The following is a 21,210-nucleotide window of genomic DNA, read 5'->3' as shown; positions in this document are numbered from 1 at the left end:
GCCTGAGAAATAAGTTTGATATTCTACTGGAATATCTGGGAAATACGGTTTGAATGTTGGGATGTTTTTAGGGACAAGGGACAGAATATGGGAAAGTGGGAAGATTTAAGCCATGTAATCATTGTTTGTGGAGCCAGTAGTTTTGGTCACCAAAGGAGTGGGCCCTGGCTGTGATGCTTCCACACCAGTACTGTTTCTCACACAGCAGCTTTCCCACACAGCTCAGGGCAGGGCTGCTGGTCTAACTTCAGTGTGCATTCAAAATACTTAGGGAGATTGACGAAGATACAGGTTCTGGGCCTTATGACCAGAAATTATGAATCCTTTGGTCTGAAATGAAGCTGGCTATGCACATGGCCATGTCCCATGCTTTGAGAAACTTTGTCTAGCCTATCACCACTTTGTTGTGTATTTTGGGCTGTGTTTTATTACTAAGTGAGAATTGGGTGAGATGGTTTGATTTCTTCTTCCAGTCTTAATTTCCAGTGTAGAAGAGTGACGATCGCCTCACATATTTCCTGTGTTCTCAATCTCCTAAAACACGTGGCTTTGTGGTGTTACATCCTGCCCGACAGTGTTCCGCACTCTTTTATTCAGAATGCAGCTCCAGGCCAAGGACACTTTCATTCTTACCTCCCTCTCCCCCTTCCCCATGAACAGTGAGGGGAAGACGTGTCTAAAGTTGCAAAGTGGGCTGTAAGGGGATAGCATGGCTATGTTGGATTATCCTCGGCTCTTTGGAGCCAGGAGGCTGGTCTGGCACCTACAATGTTTCTAGCACCAGGTGCTTGGAGATTTGGGACACCCCTGCACCCCATCTAATCATGAGAGGAGTCTGATGTAGGAGAAAGCATTGGGAAGGGAGTCAGGGTTACCTTTTCCAGCTCTGCAGTTAACTTGTTTAGTCAAATAAGTGTGGGTTAAACAAAGTTAAAGCTAATTTCTTTACTGCAGGAATTCCAAGAGCCTTTGATATGTACTATCAATCTCAGAAAAGGAACAAACAAAAAACAGTGTTTCCTAAACACGTTTGACCGGTGAACCCTTTTATAACTGAGTAACCTTCCAGTACCTTGCTGTACACTGCCTGCAAAACGCTGAGCTAGAAGTTACTGTCATCGCACTTTCTGATCCTGTGTCATCCATCTGCTCGTTGTCTCTGGCTCCTTGTATATCCTTGAGGAGAAAACAACATTCCTGGTGGGAATTCAGAGATCAAATGGTGGTGTAACACGGAATGGGTAGAGAGGCCCTAACCTAACTCCTTCCTTGGGAAGCGGAGGGCATATTCCCCCTCTGGGAACTAGTGATGACTCCTAAAAGAACCCGTGGTCTGCTCTTGGCTGTCCAATTTAGGATAGCACTCTGGGCACGAGCAACATTGTAAAGCCTCCCCTCTGTTTCTGTTGTGTTCTGAAAGGCCCCACGTGTCACACAGGCTCTGAAATCTTTCCATGGTCCTCAAGATCCACTGGTGGCGGGTGTGATGGGGCCTTTGCCTGTCTGGTCCGCAGGGCCATCTCTTGAGCTTGGATGGGCCTCGCAAGGGTAGGTGGTAGGTTCCCCTGGCTGTGCTTTTCTCCTTTTGTTTGCAAAACACTGTCAAAAGGTTATTGCCTCCTACATTGCTGAGGTCTGACTTCAGCGTCTGCATTTGATGGAGGTGGGGCAAGGCTCAAGAGGGGGCCCTTCCCAAAGGCAAGCAAAACACTAACAAGAAATGTCAAAACGAGCCACACACAGACATCTCACTTGGTTATCTGAGGCAGGGAAGCAAGCATCTGGGTAGGAAGGTTGACGTGATGCCTGTCTTTAAGGCCCGTTTTGAGGAATCTGGAGGCTCTCAAAGGCCCACCCCTCAGTTGGGCAATGCTGGAACGTCATGGCAAAGGAAAGTGGGAACACATGTAGATACTCAGTTCCTGGATCAAAGGCATTTGGAAAGTATATTCTCAGGCCCTCCATTCTGTTCCCGTCAGGAACCAAGGCTGAGATGGAGGATGGGGCAGGAGAGGGGGGAGTGTAACGGGGCACCCCACCTCCCGGCCTGGACAGGGTTAGTCAGAGAACAGGCTGGCGAAAGACTTCCTCAGGTTGCGGATGGTCTCGGCCTTGGCCTCGTCTTCACTTGGGGTCCCACGCTGGGAGGTGTCAGGCGTGCTGAGGCTGTTAGTCAGGGACTGGGATTTGCTGAAACAGAAAGGCAAGGGGGTTGGGGGCGACAAGGCTTGACTCCCCAGGAAGTGAGTCCTGGGGCTTGCCTGGAAGCCAGCTGGGTGAGCCCCCTCACCACAAGGACAGTGAGACCAGAAACAAGGCATCCCCGCCCTTACACGATGCTGAGTACACCACACACGCAATTAACCTGCAAGGTGGCTATTGGTATCCTTCTTTTTTAGGCACAGAAATTGGGGCTTACAGCAAGTAACAGGGGAGCATCCAAGGCTCATGTTCTTTTCACAAAACCAGGCTGCTCAGATGGCAGGCGTGACTAGAGCGCAGCTTGACCACTCTCCTGCCTCTGTGTACAAACCCACTTGACCCTGTGTGCCAGCCTAATGCTAGGTGACAGGTTGGAGAGATGAATGAGATTCAGGCCCTGCCCTCAAGGGGCTCACAGTCTAGTGGGGGTGAAAGACATAGGAAGAGATCCCCACTTGGTCTTGTCATCACATTAAACAAAATCTTCTTCAAAGCAGAGACTATCTTTTCCCCTTGCTTATTCCCCCCGGGGTGCTTTCCAGGACTAAGTTCAGAGTAGGCATTTGATAAACACCTGCTGATTTGAATTGAACCAAATAATACTTCAGAGCAACAACCCAGGAGATTTAAATGTTTTTAGCTAGATGACTATTGAGGTTAGTGTCCAAACCTGGCTTAAGTCCCAAAGCCCTCTTCTGTTCTGTGATTAGCTGGGCTGTGTCTTTTCACATGTGAGAGGCTGTCACAGATACACCCGTATGGAGCCAGCTGCATTCTGGCTGGCTAGAAGCACTAACTGTGCAAAAACTCATTTTAATCCTTACAATAACCCTGTGGTGTAAGTACTATTGTCCCCATTTTGCATGAGAGGAAGTTTAAGCACAGAGAGATTAGGTAACTTTTCTGAGGTCACGCAGCTTTCAAGTGGCAGGGCTGACAGTGAACCCAGGTGGTCTGACTCTAGAGTCTGTGCCGTCAGCCTCTATGCCTATTGCTGGAGGACCACTTGCTCAGTTCATCAAACTAAAAATGCATTTGTCCTTTGATCCAATAATACCATTTCAGGTATTTTCTATACAGCTGATCCTGCACGTATAAGAAACAGCATGTTTTCAAGGCTATTCACTGCAACCTTCTTTGGAAGAGCGTACCACATTTCCATTCCGGGTGGATTCGTTGGATAAGTTGTAGTATAACTATATAGTAGAATACTATACAGCTGTGAAAAGGAGAAAATGTCAATGAACTGAGTGCAGGAGCTCCAGGATTTACTGTTAAATGTAAAAGCAAGGAGCAAAACGGTGTGGACAGTGAATACTGCTGATTGTGTAAATAAGTGGCAGGAGGGAATCAGAACGTATATTTCTGTATTTGCATAAGGAAACACTGGAGGAACACACAAGGAACTAACAAAAATAGTTACCTCTGGGGAGCAGGGCGCAGGAAAGCATTGGATAGGAATGAGATGGGAGATTTTTTTCAATAAAAACAATATCTTTTAGATCTTTGAACCATGTGAATGTATTACCTATTCAGAAAAATTATGGTTAGCATGACTCATGGGCTGGATGTCTTGTGTTCAATCCTAGCTCTTCTCCTTCCTAACAGTGGAAACTCTGGCAAATTATTAATGTCTTTCTCTGTTTGCTCATCTGTAAAATGGGGTTAATAACTGTTATTAACTCCTAAGCCCATGGGACTTAAAAAAAACAAACCAACTAAGTAAAGTGCTTAGTACATAGTAAGTAGATAATAGATGCCAGCAGTGAAACGATGATTATTAATATTAGTGTTTGGAGTTGAAGAAAGGGAGAGGCTTTCCAAAGAAAACACATTTAGGGTCTCTCTTTCTGACCTCAAACCAAGAGACGGGCTTGAGTGGAAACAGGAAAGAGGATGTATGTGTGCATTGGGATGGATCTTTTACAAAGTGGTGGCAACTCTCCCTCCCGTCCCCATCTCCTAGTCTTTCACAATGCGACTCTGCAGGTCCTCCTATCAAGAGTCTATTTCCCCACCTCTTTAATCGGGGCTTGACCATGTGACTTGTATTTACCAAACACGTGTGATGGGATGAAATGACATTATGCGGCGTCTTCTAAGGCTGGACCTCGAGAAGCCTTGAAGCTTCTACTTTTGCCCTTTTGGAATGTAATTCTACCACGTGAGGAAGCTGAGCCCAGCCTGCTGGAGGATGAGGCCCAAGGAGAGAGAGAGGCTCAGCTGACAGGCAACACCAACAACCAGAAATGTGCAGGAGGCCCTCTTGGACCATCCAGCCCCAGGTAAGCTGCCAGATGACTACAGCCATATGAGTGATCCCAGTAGAGTAGGGTTGCTAGATTTAGTAAGTAAAAATACAGGACACCCACTTAAATTTGATATTCAGATTAAAAACAATTACTTTTTGAGTATAAGTATATCCCATGTAACATTTGAGGGCACACTTATGCTCAAAACTATTCATTGTTTATCTGAAATTCAAATCTACCTGGGCATCCTATATTTTATCTGGCAACTCTACAGGAGAGACCAGCAGATCCTCCCAGCTGAGCCAAACTCAGAACAAATTGCTAAACCCAAAAATTATGAACAAAGAAAATGGTTATTTTCTTAAGCCACTAAGTTTCAGGGTGGTTTGTCATGCAGCAAGAGATAACCGATGCATGTATACATGGAGGATCACAGTGGGACCTAATCTATCCTCTCACCTTTCTGGGTCCTGCCTGCCATCCCGGGTGCATCCTCTGGGCTTCCTTCTACCCATTTAAAGTCTGGGTGAGGCCTTGGTGGGTCTTCTTCTGTCTCTGAGTCCCTGACCCTGAGCCAGCCCAGCTCTGTCTACACCCCAAGTCCACCCTATGCCCTTCCCAATTCCCAAAGCACTTACTTGAGATGGGGGTGGGGTGTTGCTGGTTTCTTGGACTCTTCACCCTGTTGGGAGGTGCTGTGGCCCTGCATGGGGGGCCGGGGCTGTGAGGTAAGGGTGGTGCCTGGCTTGGAGACCTGGTTTGGAGAGCTGCCTCCAGATGTGCGGGATAGCTGTGGAGAGCCTGGTGACCTCTGCTGCTGTGGAGATCCAGATGAGGGGCTCAGGGGTTGCTGGCCTTGTGGGGAGAGCCTCTGTTGCGAGGGGCTTCCAGATCTCGGGGGCTGAGGAGACTGAGCTTGGCGAGGGCCCCCTACAGGGAGAGAAAAATTATTACATTCAAAATTTTTTTAGGGTAAATATGGCTGTGCACAAGTGTCGTTTCAGGGATGTTCATTACAGTGTTTTTCTTCTTTTTTTCTTTAAGATTTTTTTGATGTGGCCCATTTTTTTAAAGTCTTTATTGAATTTGTGACAATAATTGCTGCTGCTTTATGTTTTGTTTTTTTGGCCACGAGGCATGTGGGATCTTAGTTCCCCGACCAGGGATTGAACCCGCACCCCCTGCTTTGGAAGGCGAAGTCTTAACCACTGGACCGCCAGGGAAGTCCCTACAGTGTTTTTCGTAACAGTGAAAAACTGAAAACAATACAAACGCCTAACTGTAGAGGAACCGACTAGGAACATTAGGATAAATTCATATAACGGAATATGCTATGGTCATCACGTATGACGTGGCAGAATAATATTAAATGACATGGGATGTTGTTGATAAGCAGCTTATAAAACAGTATGTGCAGTTTAATTCCATTTTGGCATGTATATATATAAAGATATGTAAAAAAGAAAGACTGGAAGGTTATACATTAAAACCAGTGTGTCTCAAACTTTAATGGCATATGAATCACCACGCATCTTGTCAAAATAAAGATTCTGATACAGTAGGCCTTGAGCGGTGTTATGAACTGGATTGTGTCCCTTCACAAAATTCATATGGTGGAGTCCTAACCCCTGGTGTGACTGTTTTTGGAAATAGGGCCTTAAAAGAGGTAACTATTGTTGAATGATGCCATAAAGGTGGGCCTTAATCCAATAGGACTGGTGTCCTTATGAAAAGAGAAAGAGAGACCAGGGACCTGCACACACAGAAGAAAGGCCACGTGAAGACACAGTGAGAAGGTGCTGTCTGCAAGCCCTGGGGAGAAGTTTCAACCCTGCTGGCACCTTGATCTTGGACTTCCAGCCTCCAGAACCATGAGAAAATAAAGGTCTGTTGATGAAGCCACTCAGTCTGTGGTATTTTGTTATGGCAACACGGATGGGGTATACGTTACTAACAAGCTCCCAGGTGATGCTTCTGCTTTCCACACTTCGAGTAATGAGGCACTGAGCAATGATTTTAAAAGCGGTGGGATGGGGGCTTCCCTGGTGGCGCAGTGGTTGAGAGTCCGCCTGCCGATGCAGGCGACACGGGTTCGTGCCCCGGTCCGGGAAGATCCCACATGCTGCAGAGCGGCTGGGCCCGTGAGCCATGGCCGCTGAGCCTGCGCGTCCGGAGCCTGTGCTCCGCAACGCGAGAGGCCACAACAGTGAGAGGCCCGCGTACCACAAAAAAAAAAAAAAAAGCGGTGGGATGATGAGGGACTTAAATTCTCTTCCTTTTGCTCACTGATGTTTTCCACACTGAAGATGTATTACTTTTGAAACAATGAAAATAATTATCCCTTACTTTTGGATAGCTCTCTAATCTTTTCTAAGAACTTTCAAAAGCAATATATCATTTGATCTAGAGAGAGGCCGGTAGGGAAGATACCAATCTTCTCATCAGGTTGAAGTGGAAACAGCCTCATTAAGGTTTCATAACTAGAAGGGGTAACCACAGAAAGCCCACAGAGGAGCTTGACTTCACCCTGTTGATGCACAGAGCATATAGGCTTTCACCTACAAGCGAAAGGACATTTTAGCCTCCCAGAAATGACTCTGAGTGGAATTCCAAGGCTCCAAGCAAGCAAGGTGCACCCTCCTCAGCCTTGAACCCAGGTGTCAGGACTGCTGATTGTGAAATGCATCTTGGCAAAGCAGACTAGCTGCCTGCTGCTCTCCATCCCAGGATACAGCGGCTCCTGGGAAGGTGGGATGCACTGCGGTGATTCTCGCCATGCTTTGTTGAGAGGATGGGAGACTGAGAGTTTAAAAAGGGCTGGAGCTCAACTCTGAGCCCTTTCATAATGTGGCTTCCACTTGTGTGAGCTCCCCAGGTCTCTACTGTGTCCTCTCTATCATGTCCCGGCCTTGGGCTGGGCACCCTCGCAGCTTGTGGGTTAGGCATTATTATCATCCCCATTTTACAAAGAAACTCAGTCCCAGATATACTGTGACTTGCTTAAAAAGTGTCACTTCTAGTAAGGGGAAGAGCCTAGACTCAAACCTAGATCTCTCTGGCTCAAAGCTCTGTTTTCTTTTGTTTCCCTTTTTTCCTTTCTTTACTGTACCACACAGGGCAGCACCTTTGTGCAAATTAAGAAAAAGGTGCTTTCCCCCAGTGGTGGCTGCTCTGAGCCCGGTGCAAAGGGGGCAAGGACTAGATTTCAGCTGGCCTCCCCCCTCAGACTGTCTCAGCTGGGCCCTGTGTGGAGGGCACGACCTGCATGTCTGGTGGCCCTGACACCCTACAGGTACCAGAGCCCCAGGTCCTTGCCATTAACCTGCTGTGTGACTGTGGGTGCATCACTTCTCCTCTCTGGGCCCTTGTTTGGAAATGAGGTCGTTGGACTAGACATCAAACATCTCTCCATATTTGAATATCTCTGTGAGCTTGTGCAACACTTTCCAGGTTGGACTGAATTGCAGCTCCAGTCTAGCAACTGATTGCACATGGCTTGATTCATGACTATATTGTCCCAGTAGATTGGAGGACCCACTGATCACAAAACTCAAACACCTATAGGGCCAGGCAGATACATAAATAAATAAAGCAGGAGAGTGTCAGAAAAATCACGTGGCTTTAAAAAATTTTCCCACTTGAGATACACGGTTCAGAGACTTATCTCTTTAAAGAGGGGCAAGAACAAAGAAAATGGCAATTGACACTGTGTCACTGTGGAAGTGACACTAGCGAGGAAGGAGTAAGGCCTGAGGCAAACGGAGGAGTCCTTGCCCTGTCAGTGGTCAGTGGCTACGTAGCAAGCAGGCCCACTGTTTCTAGAGCTCCTGCTCTATCAGGAGAAGCTGGAAATCTAGATGTTTATGTAAAAGCTTCTGATTTTTAAATGTTGGTTTACTTTTTTGTTTTTTAAACCCATTGTAGGTCCCAAAAGACATGTTTTCTAGTTTTATCTTAAATCCCACCCCCCGCCCCACCTCTCCACACTCTGCTCCTCAAGACTGATATAATATCTTGGAAAATCTGGATACTCATTCATTCATTTATTAACTATTCGTTCAGTCCCTACTATACAGGTGGGATGCATCAAGAGACACTAATTGTTTTCAGCTTCTCAGCAAAGCAACAAATTTGGTATTTTTTGTTTGAGCACATACAGAAAAAAAAATTAAATGTAGAAAGTATTGCCTTAGCCCAGGATTGGTGCTAAAAGATGTGAGGTTCATTAAAAGAGACCTTCATTTTTACTGAGTTGAAAGTGAGTAGTGAGTTCAAAAAACAAGTTAATAATGTGGTCTTGTTATTTGGGGAACTCAATGAAAGCACTGTGTTTTAATTAGCCTTGTTATTTTTAATCTGAATGTTAATTCAATGAGCATTTTCTTTAATTATCCTAATTGGTTTTAAATTGATTGTTTTTCAACTCACTAAACGTGTGTTTAGCATCATGTCGCTTAAAATATCTCTTTATCGAGCGTGTCTCTACTCTGGGCCGGAGAGGAAACCAGAATACAGTAGCTCTCTGTTTTAAAAGTGCTCGGTTCAAATGTGGTTGAAAAAGTAAGCCCTGGGGCAGAGTGAGAAGGGCCAGGGTAGGGCAGAGGCACAGTCAGAGCCTGGCAGGGTGATGAATAAGTTGTTTTTGAACATTTATAATCATAGAATTCTCACTGGGCAGGAGGGCAGTGGGGCTGCTTTAGTTATAAGGATTGTTATGATAACAACCATTAAGGACAACATGTATATTATAATTGTTAGTAAGACACAAAATATTAATAGTGAGTTTTTAACGGTAAAGGTCATATAAATAGTTATTAACAGTATATTAGTAGTAGTAAAAGCTAGAACCTACTAAGCACTACCTCCACGCCGGGACACCTTGCTAACTGCTTCACCTGTGTTATCTCACGGGAAGCTTCCCATTACTAAACGGGGCAGCTGTCATTTCCTCCTTTATCACTGGGGAAACTGAGGCTCCGAGAAGTGATGTAACTTGCCTAAGTCTGCCAGGGTACTGAGACATGGAAGTGGATTCAAATAGGTGTTTATCTGCCTGAAGAAGCAGCCAGTGTTCTTTGGTACACAGTTATGTAAGTCATGCAATTTCCCTCTTCTTAAATGCTTTCTGCTTTTCCAAGAAGAGAAGCACAGACAAGAAAGATGAATGGGGTGTTTTATCTAAGACCTTTTGAAGAAGAAGCCATTTAGTGCCCAAGGCCGATTTTCCCAAGAAGCAATGAATCTGTTACTTTGATAAAAGTGACTGCAAAGGCCACAGTGTGATAGTAATGTTTCTTTCTGATGAGTCTTAAAGCAGATCCTTAAAAGGCCACCATGAAAATGCCGGGCCTGGCTTCTTGGTGCGAAGCGGTCCTGAGGCTCCAAGCTGGCACTAGAGCAGTGAGTGTGCCCGGAAAGTTCTGACTGCGGGAGAGGACATGGGCTGACTTTCTCCCCAGGCCTGAGCGTGAGAACACCCGAGCAGCTGGCAGCCTGAGAGAAGGTTAGTTATGGCCATGATTTCTTTTCATCTTGTCATCAATAGTTCATCCATCCTCTAATAAATGGTGGCATTTACATAGTAATGCTGGGATATTTTTTGAGGAACAATTCCAATCGACAAGGTTCTGTACAACGTTCCGTTTTTCTTTCTCACTCTAGCTGGTTGGCTCATAAATCTATAATCAGGCACTGCTAGCATCTAGGAAACAGACAATTTCTAGAAGATCTGAAAGGCCAGACTTGTAAACCTGCCATTTTCTTGTGCTTCCTTGGACGAAGCCTCAACACCCATCTCTGTAAAAGGGAAATACTGTTGTTTTCACTGTTGACAAGTTGGGAGGCTGAAAATGAGAAAACAAATGGGAAAGTCCCTAGCACAGTGGTACTTAATATTTACTGTCTGTCTTCCTTTCCTCCTTTTCTGACTTTAAGGGGGTAACAAACGTCATGGTCTCTTTCATTCTGCATACAGAGCGAGGGCACATATCTGGGGATAAAGTATTAAGACGGAGTGTTCCAGAGCGCCTTCTGGAAGTCACGTGTGGACCCCTCAGTGCATTCCAGCATGCTTGCTGGACGGTTTCTCTCGGTGCGTGGCTCGTCGTGGGCCCTACCTTGTGTGGGTGTCCGTGGCTGAGGCTGTCCGAGCGGAGGCCCAAGCTGGGCTTGCCCGGGGGGTTTTGCTGGTTTAGTCTGAGGAGTCTAGAGCAGAAGAGAAAAGAAGCCTGTTGTGATCACCACAGCCATTTACTTCCTGCGTACGAGGGCAGGGTTTATCAACATCTGTTCACTACTGAGGTAAAACTTACATAATGTGCACAGTTCTTAAGTGTACAGCACAACGAGTTTTCACACGTGGATACACCTGTGTAACCACCAAGCAGGTCAAGACAGAACATTTCCAGTGGAGAAGCCTGCTCCGTGCCCCCTCCCAGCCAGCAGCCCCCTCGAGTATGACCATCATTCTGACATCTGTTATCATCACAGGTTTGTTTTTGTGGGGAAAGGGGGAGCAGGTTTTGAGACTTGCTTTTCCAGAAAGCTGGGGGTCTAGCAAATTCTTTGGAGAATAATCTGGTAGTCCGTGGTGAGGACTGTGGAAGGGAGGAGCTCTGAGGGAGCATATCGAGGTTGGAGGATGAGGAAAACAGAAGACACAATAGTCTCTATTGACTGGTGCCCTGGGAGTATACAAAGGGCATGTGTGTACACGGGCACGTGCGTGCGCGCACACACACACACACACACCCTGCTCCCTGCTCAGGCCCGGGATGGAGGGCACAGAGGGGACAACTGGTTTCTTATGTTAATAATCTCTGCCTACAGACACCCAAAGCCTAGTTGAGACAAGGTTTTTCTCCCCAGGATGGTGAAGGGAGGAAGGGTCTCTCAGAGCCTCCCAAGTTCCCCCATCAGGAGCAGGGCTACAAGCTCTCCCCCAATCCCAGCCTCACCCACACCCCATTCCTTTCTCCCCAAGTTGGTTCCTCCCTGGGAGCATCTCCTGTGGATCAGGGCACCCATTCCCAGACAGCCAGGCGTTTCTCATGGCTACACAGTGTCGCTTACTTCCGAGGACCTTACCCAAGGCCTCAGGGGCGAGGGCACTGTGCCCCCTGGCATCGGGAGTTGGCTCATTTTGGAGACAACGAGATCGGCCATCAGCTGTTTGTCCTCTTCCAGGTGCTCTCCAATCAGGGGCATGGAGCTGTCCATCACCTGCAGGTGATGAGAGAAAGGAGTCCTGAAGGACCCTCAGGCCAGGGCAGCCAGGAGGCAGGCTCAGAGCTCATGACAGAAGTGACCACTAGATGGCAATGCTCTCCATGCAAACACCCAGCCCAGCGCCTCCAGCTGGGAATGACCGCCGTGGAGACATCCAGTTTCCTGCAGTTCAGTCTAAATCAACTCCCTGGACTCAGTTCAATTCAGTCGACATTTGCTGGACCTCAGACATGCGACCAAGGGCTGGGAGCCTTTGCTGACCTTTTCTGCTTTTTTCTTTGGGGAGCTGGTCTCTGCCCCTCCTTTCCCACCTTGGCCCCCACCCAGGATTGGGGCTGGCCTCCTGAACTCTGGCCCAAAGTCAAGGTGTTCCACAAAGCCGGAAGCAGTGAAGGTGGGGGGCTCGATTATGACCAAAAAAAGAACAAGGGTTAGAGTCAACTCAGGGCTCAGAGAGAAGAGGGAAGAGGCAAGGCCTGTTCTCCAGGGCTCTGGCAGAATAAACTCCTGGAGAGGAACTTCTTCCACAGGGAGCAGGCTGCTTCTCAAAGGAGGCACAGTGCTTACACTGGGAGGGGGCCTGAGGGATCATATTTGTACATCCGCACATCCGCTTTGCTTGCAGATGGGGAAACCGAGGCCCAGAGATGGGAAGGGACTTGCCCGAAGTCACGCAGGCCAACGATCCAGGTGATTCCCCAGGCACGGGCGGCTGTAGACGGTCTCAGAGGGCCTTGGTGGGCCCCCTGTCTCCTCCCCAGCTGTAGGGAAATCCAGCCTGTTCACCAACCGCCCCCCGCCCCCCCGACCCTGCCCCCATCAAATGCACTGTCTCGTTCTCCCTCTTCCCAAGCTGGGGACTCACCGGGTTCTCTCTTGTCTAGGTCCTTGTGCGTGTCATTCTCTCTACCCACTCTCTACCTGCCTGAGCCCTTCTCATCCGTCAGGGAACATCTAGCCGGCCCTTCCTCTGGGAAGCCTCCTCGGCACTCCTGCCACCGTCACTTTGGTCGTCCCGTTGGACAGCTTATCCCACAGGGCCATGGTCTCCTGTTGATGTGTGTCTCCCCGACCAGATGGTGAGCCCCTGGGCTGGGGATGGGCCCTGTGTCCTGTTAGACAGGTGTGCCCTCACTAAGTACCTCTTGAATGGAGGAATGAAAGGTCCCTGCAGTAAGTCCTGCTGCTGCTGATAAGGATACTAATAAGTGCTCTATTTCATTGTTACGTGCCAGGCGCTGTTCTAAGCACTGGGTGTGGATGACCTCACACCAATCTCAGCATAGCTCTTTGAGACAGGTACCATTACTATCCTTATCATGATGGGAAAACTGAAGTCAAAGAAGCAGCAAATTCAAGGACAGATTGCTAGCAACCCTTCCGTGTCTCACCGATCACCAAACAGCTCTCTGTGTTAAGAAAGGGGAACAGCAGACCTGGGTTCCAGGCTTTGGTTCTGCTAGGGACTTGCTGTGTGATCTTGGCATGTCACTTTTCCTCTGTGGGCCTGTTGTTTCCCTCAACTATAAACTGAGGGGTTTGGGCAGCTGCAAAGACCCTTCCAGCTGGGACTTCTAGGAGCCTGTGAGTCTAAAGCACCTACTATGGTGGGGAAGCTGAAAAGCAAACTCAAGGATGTGAATGCAGATTCTATTATGGATGGTCCTGAAAACTGTCCTCAAATTGAGCTCCCTGCTGGTTATGCCTGGGTTCTTGGTACCCTGGATCCCAGTGCCCGGCACATGGACAGTCTCTCGTTCAATGTGGGCTGAGTTGAGTTATAACTGTGGAGTCTACGTGTACACAGGCCTGTCCTTTCTCTTCCTGACCCCGCCCACCCCTTTCTGTTCTGGTTTGTGTTTCCTACATTCCCTGCAGTAGAAAACAGCCACCACAAGGAACCTGAGGTCAGAGCATTCTGGAGTCCCCATGGCAGACACAGCCAGAGGAAGTGGACATTCTGGTCTCCCCAGGGAAACATTTTTCCAATGAGCAATGTCATTCCCTGTACAGGTCATGGAGGACAAGTTCATGGGTCTTTCCCCTGAGTATTTCACTGTGAGGATCTTCACAAAACATGTCCCACAAATTTTATGTTCTCACCACAGAGGTGGCTGAAGAAATCAGTATTTTTGGATCCCTTCTGTCTGTTGTTTTTCCTGACTGGGGAAAAATACCTTTTATCTTTCTGGTAAAAACCTCCCCATCTCCCTTGACCTCACTCTAAACTGAAAAGCAACGGAAACAACTCTGCAATGTTTCTGAGAGAAAAAAAAATCTGAAAAGCCATTTCCCCCGCCCCCCGCCCCCCGGAACATTTTTGAGAAGTTGTCTTATTGTGTTGTAAAGTCCAAACATTTTTGAGAAGTTGTCTTATTGTGTTGTAAAGTCCAAACCCACGAATTTTTTTTTTTTTTCAATGTGTAAGATCTTTCATCCCTGACCCGCTGAATGTCTGGAGGCATGGAGTCTGGGCCCACGGGTACAAATTTTTGTTTCGTAAGAGTGAAAGCTGAGGAAACTCAGATAGGCAGGAGCTCGGCGAAGGGAGCCAGGGGTCCTCCTGCTGATTGCTGGTCCCCTTTCTGAAAGGAAGCTCTCGGGGCAGGGTCCCTGCTACTGTGTGCACTGCTGTATCTCCATCACTTGGCTGGGGGTCTGGTGCCCAGCATAGGAGCTCAACAGTGAATGAACGAATGGGTGAGTGAATCCATGACCACATGTGTGCCAAAGCTGAGTTCATGTGTGGTGGTCCCATGAAGAGATGCAGAGGCAGGAGGCCAGGAAGGGTCTCAGGAGATGCAATGCCCTAGGCGTCGGTCTGAAGGTCCCAGGCATCCTCGTTCCTCCAGGGAGCAGCCTGGGTCTAGCTTGGAAGCACATGTACAGGGCAGTAGTTTTGCTCCTGGCCCCTTCAATGTCCTCTGAGGAGGGGCTGCTGAGGAGATTTCAGGTAATGGTGGCTGCTGGACTTGAGGAGAGAGCTGTTTTCTAGAGCAGGATTGAACCTGCAAATATAGATGCAACTCATCCTTGGAAGCTACCTGGCCTTCTGAGGGGTGAGTGTGGGCAGAGGGGCTATGTCCACCCTGGACTCCCTCCCCTTCACCTCCAAGCTGGCTACTCCCTGGGCTTGGGTGTCGATGCCCTCCTGGCAATGCTGGGGCAGAAGAGCGGGACTCCCACCCCTCCGGTCACTGGGTCCCGCCATGCTGTGGGTCCCGGGAGTGGTGCAGACACTCGGGGCTGGAGGACTGGCTGGCTCTTGCGGTCACCCCAGCCATGTGCTTCCCATTAGCCGCCCACACCCCGGGGAGGGGGCAGCCACAGGGCTCTCCCTCACGTGTCTTGGCCCTGTGTCAGCACCGCGCCTCTGCCGTGGTTGGAGAAGGCCACAGAAGGGAGGCACTGGAAGGGGCTCTGGGGGGTGGGAGAGCTAGGATGTGAGGTTGGGGAGAGAAGGGAGAATTCTGAGCCAGAGCAGCATTTTCAGGGGAAGCAATGGAGAACCATGAGCTGTGGAGGGGAGGGAAAGGGAGTTAGGAAGGGAGAGGGGGCTGTGAGGCCAAGAGACTTGGGGAGCCACGGAGCGGGGAGGGGGACTGTGGGATTGGGGGAGACGGGGGGGGGAGCCACGGAGTGGGAAGGGGGACCGTGGGATTGGGGTGGACACAGGGAGCCTTGAAGGTGGGAGGGGGGCTGTGGGGATGGGAGAAGCATGGAGAGGAAGTCGTGGGGGTAGGGGAGGAGGGTGATGGAAGGACCACGGCGACCTGTAGGCGACAGCTCTGGAGGGCAGCAGGGGTGGTTGGCCTCTGAGAGGCATGGGCTGCAGGAAGGTTGAGGGAAAGATTCTGGGACTCAGAGCCCCTCTGACCTCTCTTACAATTACATTTCCCTCCATTCACACCCCTTTCCTAACCTTCGGTGCCCTGAAGTTAGTGTACCACCCTTCCCTGCCAGCCTGCACACCCCACGTCCGTCTTGCTCAGAGCTCTGTCCCCAGAGCTGCCCCCACACCAAGCCCATGGGAGCCACTGGGTACCTGTCTGCTGATTGAACAGACAATGGAATCTCTGCCTAGTGACCAGGGAAGTGTGCCCTCTTTACACACTGGGACACTGAGAAAATTGAAGAGGCCTGAGGGGACGGAATCTTGCCAACTCTTGGCCCGATGCTTTTCCCCTACTGTTAGGGCCATGGGTTGGGGATATTTGTTTAACCTCATGCCCAGACCTCTTGAGGGCCAGCTCAGAGCCCCTGGGCACAAAGGCTTTAGAGGCAGCCAAGGGTGGGGATGGGGTATGTGAGGGTGGTAGGTGAGAAGCCTGTGGGAGCTGCTTGCTGTGGCTTGGGCTGCATGTGCCCCGGCCATGGGCTAAGACACAGCTGACTAGGCTGGAGGCCACACTTGGACTCCTTCCCTCTGGCATGCCTGCTCAGGGGCCTGGACAGGCCAGGAGGACCTCCTGGTCCACCTCTCACCTCAATGATGTAGTCTCTGCCATCCTTGCTGTGGACAGCCTTGACGGCGCAGATGTCCAGGCCACCAAACATCTCTGAGCAGCTGTCCACCCACAGCCTGTACCTGCGGGGATGGAGAGACAGGCAGTGGGCATGAGGGGCAGGGAGCAGGGACGGGAAGCAGAGGGAGAGAGAGGCAGAGACAGAGGGAGGGAGAGACACAGAAGGACACATACAGAAAAATAGGCTATGGGACAGACAGTGACACACAGGCAACCATTCAGAGATGGAGAGAGACAGGAGATGCAGCAAGAGAGACAGAAAGGCAGAGAGACAGAGGCCTGAGAGAGACAGAGGCAGTGGGAGAGACAGAGGCAGTGGGAGAGACAGAATGGGTAAAGAGGGAGGCAGAGACATAGATGGACCGTGAGAGAGAGACAGCAGGAGAGCAGCTAAAAGGGAGCCAGGAAGGCAGGAGAGAAGCAGGACTGGGGGAGAAGGAATGGGAGCTGGGAGAGATCTCAGAGACCTGACCCCACCCCGCCTAGAACCTGACTGGCTCCCTAGTAGTGGGAAGCTTGCCTTGCCCCCATCTGGAGCCATCCTGGACACCCAGCTTCCCCTGAAGTCCTTTTTCCTTGGGAAAGCTGCTCGAAGGTCCCCAGAAATCCCTCCCAGGCCGCTCTCCCAGGCCCAGCCTGTGGGGACAAAGGGCATATTCTCCTCCTGCCTGGGGAATGCGGGCAGAGGAGCCTGGCAGGCTGCTCTTGTCTGGCCTGGGGGCCTGGTCCTCTGGACCCGCTGCTTTTTTTTCCCTTTCCAGCCACTTGATGGCTGCAAGGCCTGTTTGCTTTGCAGGGGAAGATCTCAGTGCTGGACTTTGACCCTGCAACAAGAGGATGGTTGTATCTGGAGAAGTCTTCCTGGCCTTGCCCTTGGCTTCCCTCATGGTGGCTGGATTTGGAGTCACAGGGGACTTTGTGTCAAATGTTCTTGCTTCTCTCTCCACCCTCCAGGGTCACATGGGGGCACGCCTGCTCTGAGATCTATTTGTGTCTCTGAGCCATGAGGCCTGGAATGAGCTGAAGTGCTCTCAGAACCAGATCTCTCATCTCATCCGCTAATGCCCCTTGAGGCACTAAGGGTACTGTCCCTGAATTTGCAGAATGGAAAGTGAATTCCAGGCCTCAGCAGACCCACTCCCATGGCAGGCTCCTGCAGAGATGGCCCATGTGGCCTGGGGCTGAGCAGAGCCAGGGAGATAGTGACCTGCTGGAGACATCTGTGAGTAGCTTGTGAGGCATTGGGGTAGGCTGGGCTCACATTCTGGAAAGGCCATGAAGAAAAGGGCCAAGGGCCTCCCTGGTGGCGCAGTGGTTGAGAGTCTGCCTGCCGATGCAGGGGATACGGGTTCGTGCCCCGGTCTGGGAGGATCCCATATGCCGCGGAGCGGCTGGGCCCGTGAGCCATGGCCGCTGAGCCTGCGCGTCCGGAGCCTGTGCTCCGCAACGGGAGAGGCCACAGCAGTGAGAGGCCCGCATACCGAAAAAAAAAAAAAAAGAAAAGGGCCAAGACTGTCCTATGAATGCCCACTGGGGGAAGGATGTGACTCCCCCAAACCAGGCGATTCAGTTGTGTCAGGTAATGAGCACAACTCCCCTGAGACTAGTTAGCATAGGTGGGTACCCAGCTGGAAGGTAGTAGCTGCCACCTGGGATTGAGTGGAAGGGAAGGAAGCCAACATTTACAGTGCCCCTCCCTGCCATAGGCCAGCACTGGGTTAGGTACTGAACATCCCTCTCTCATTCAGCCCTCTGGCTTGGGTATGTTAACTCCAATTTACAACTGAAGAAATTCAGAAAGGGTAGTTAACTTACCCTACGTAATACAGCTTGGAAGGGGCAGGACCACTCACTTTCGTTCATGCTGCTTCCTCAGCTTAGAGCCCTGAACCAGCAGTTCCATGAGGACAGTGACTGTGTTATATCCCTCCCCTAAGTCTCACTCAGTCATCATTGCTGTAGCAGGGTGGTCCCACTCCAATCTCTAGGGGCAGAGATGTGACATAGGCCTATATAATCACAGCATTGCTGCTTTCTGGACCATAGTGATTGGTTCAGGGATGGTCATATGATCGAAGTCAGGCCAATCTGTGAATAAGGCTCTATTCCAGGCTTTGACTGCAATGGTTGGGAAAGACACCTTCTTTCTGCTGGACTTGACACTGTCAAGATATAAGCCTGGAGTCATTATGGGCCACCATATGAATGACCAGAATGAAACCAACATAGAAGCCAACATATTCTATCCAACTTAAGGGGGTAGAATAAGTTCTAAAGTCCTACCTGGAGCTGTACCTCTGGAGTTTTCATTGCCACAAGCCAATAAATCCCCGCTTTGGTTCAAACTAATCTAATTTGTGTTCTGACACTTGCAACTGATACAGAGTTCTTAAAGGGAAGGATTGGGTCTTTTCATCTTGGCCTCTTTAGTGCTCAACATACATGGCATGCAGTAGGCACTCAACACATGTTCACTGAACAGACCTTTCTGACCCCAAAGCCCATGCTTTGTCCACTGTCATTGAATGCTTGCAAGCAGAAGTCACTGGGCAATCAAAAAAAGGATGTATGTGTGCTGCTGGCCCCAAGAGCAGGCAACAGGTCCTCCTTCAGGTGAGGATGGCTTACAGGTGTTGTTTAAATAAGGGAGAAAGACCTGAGCGACTTTCAGCCAGAGTGCATCCCTGCCACATTCATGATTCATAGGAAGTCAACCTCTCCCTCTCATACTGAGATAGGAATAAGTCTGAGAGAGGAGTGGACAGTCCAGTAGCCCCGTTGCCCTAATAGGGATGCTTCCATGCAGCTGTCAGAGCAGGAAAAGACTGATGAGGACTTCTTGCTCTCTTCCTACAGCAGCTGGGTAGGGCGGGAAAGACCCCTGGACTTGGAGTCAAGATATTAGGGTTCTACTTTCAGTTCTGTCACTGATTAGCTCTGTGACCCTGGACAAGTCACTTTCCCCCTCTAAACTTTCTGCCCTATCTGTAAAATGGGGTTATTTATAAAACCTTCCCTGCAGGCTATTATGGGCAGTAACGGGGATCATGCCTAGGAAAGTACTCTGTGGGTGGAGAGACACTGGCCAAAGTGTGAGATGGCATTCATTACAGGATCCTTACTGTATCCCTATCTATCTCCCACTATGGCTGGTGCCTCTCCCTAAACACCTCCTTTGCCTCTTACCTCTCTGTCATGGCCACCTGCTCCAGCATAGCAGAGCCTGTGTTGGCCTTCCAGTTTCCAGAGATGGAGGTCCTCCTGTATCAGAACAAATAACACCGTGAGGGCATTAGGGATGCTGGTCATTGATCTGCTTTCCTTTTTTGCTTTGACTGCTTGGCGGCTCTGATTCAAATATCTGGCTTACATTCTGACATGTATTCTTAGGTACGCATCCAGTCTTCAGAATTATTTTTCTGTTTTTATTTCCCTCTGTGTTGACTGTCTTATTTGTTGGGTCGTGTGTGTCTTTCCCCAAGCCACCTCTGAAATATAAAAGTTCAATTTAACAAACGCCTACACTATCAGATTAAATCCTGCAAACTTTGGCCTCCTGTTTTTCAGAAGAAGAACTATAGGGCAGTATAGCCCCCGGTGACTCTGGAATCTTTCTTGAGAGCCATGGAGAGAAGTGATCACTCTTCCATGGTGACGAGGAGGAAGGCCTTCTGGCTCTGCCTGCCTCACCCTCTTAGCTCCCTTGCCCTTTCTCCAAAGCCCATGGATATTTCCTGTGTGTAGGCCTCCACACACCTTTTTCCCTTTGCCTGATCCAGTCTTCGTCGCCATCTTTGCCTCCCTAAGTCCTACTCATCCTTCAAGTTTCATCTGAAAATGTGACTTCCTGAGAGTACATGTTCCCCAAGAAGAACCCCCTATACTACACCCTATACCAATGTTTAGTAATGCTCACCTCACTTGCAATGACTACTTTAGTGTGCTGTCTTTCCTGAGGGCAGGGAACATGTTTGACTCATCCCTCTGTACCTCTAGTGTCCAGTGGTCCCTGGCATGTAGTAGGTGCCCAGCAACTACCTACTAGGTAAGGGACTGTGTATGTTGAAGAGCAATCCAGACAAACTATCTCTAATGGCATATCTGGATTCAGCAAAGACTGAATGGCTTTAAGCAAAGTGGCAGAGGTAAAGCAATTTGTTTCATGACCAAGGGAAGGCATGTGATTGAGGTTTAAGGGTGAACCAGGAGAGGAATTGCTATAAAATGTCTTTCTAAAAGAGAAAATAAAATGTATCCGAGCACAGCAGATGCTGAGAATAGATGGTGGCCAATAGGAGACATAATGACTAAGGGTAGCAGTGACATTGATAAGTTTCATGTCAAGTAAGTTTAGTTCAGCTCAATGCAATTCAATTCAATTTGGCAAACAATCACCAGGCCTCCCTATGTCCTGGGTACAGGACTAATCTGAGTGTGCAGAGATGACCCCTTCCTCGAGCTGCTCACTACCTTAAAGGGTAGACCAGCCTAAAACCAGAACATAGGCATGGTAGGGTTAGCAGTACACACGAGGCATGAAGCACTCCGGGGAAGCAAAGGAGAAACCAGTCACTTAACATGAACCCCAGAAGGTAGCGATTGAGAGGTGCCTGGGAGGATGAGTAGGATTCAATAGAGTGGGATCTGCATGGTAACAAGGGAAGGTAAGAACTGACTTGAGTCAGATGGATGCGAGTTTGAATCTTGGTTCTAGCATTTTCTAGCTGTATAACCATGGACAACATCTCTGAGTCTATTTTCTCATTGGTAAATGGGAATAATTTTAGTACCATGCTTATAGGGCATTGTGTGGATTAAAGGAAAGATTCCCATAAATCTCTTAGTACAATGAGTGCTACTATTACTTTCCAGTAAGCATAGACAAGGAAAAAAAAGCATTCTAATGCCAGAAGCAGCAGGAACACAAGCCAGACTGGTCTCCTTCCAAGAAGATGACGATAGTGAGAGCTGATATTTAGTGAGTGCTTTCTGTGTCTGAGACA

General features: G+C 49.2%; 1 protein-coding gene across 1 annotated transcript in view; it reads right to left on the bottom strand.

The window, feature by feature from the left end:
- Positions 1-1,973: 1,973 nt before the first annotated feature.
- The window catches only part of SYN3 (synapsin III), a 454,719-nt gene continuing 435,482 nt past the window's right edge, over positions 1,974-21,210 (bottom strand). The window contains exons 9-14 of the mRNA XM_060112343.1: positions 19,394-19,468; positions 16,167-16,269; positions 11,541-11,675; positions 10,571-10,658; positions 5,093-5,384; positions 1,974-2,190 (exon numbers count right to left, since the gene is read on the bottom strand). Of these exons, the coding sequence (XP_059968326.1) occupies positions 2,058-2,190; positions 5,093-5,384; positions 10,571-10,658; positions 11,541-11,675; positions 16,167-16,269; positions 19,394-19,468 (826 nt within the window). The 3' untranslated portion in view covers positions 1,974-2,057. The remainder of the gene's footprint in view (positions 2,191-5,092; positions 5,385-10,570; positions 10,659-11,540; positions 11,676-16,166; positions 16,270-19,393; positions 19,469-21,210) is intronic.

The sequence above is a fragment of the Mesoplodon densirostris genome, chromosome 11, assembly GCF_025265405.1.
Source record: "Mesoplodon densirostris isolate mMesDen1 chromosome 11, mMesDen1 primary haplotype, whole genome shotgun sequence".
Classification (NCBI taxonomy): domain Eukaryota; kingdom Metazoa; phylum Chordata; class Mammalia; order Artiodactyla; family Ziphiidae; genus Mesoplodon; species Mesoplodon densirostris.
This window is presented reverse-complemented; position numbering and strand designations above follow the sequence as displayed.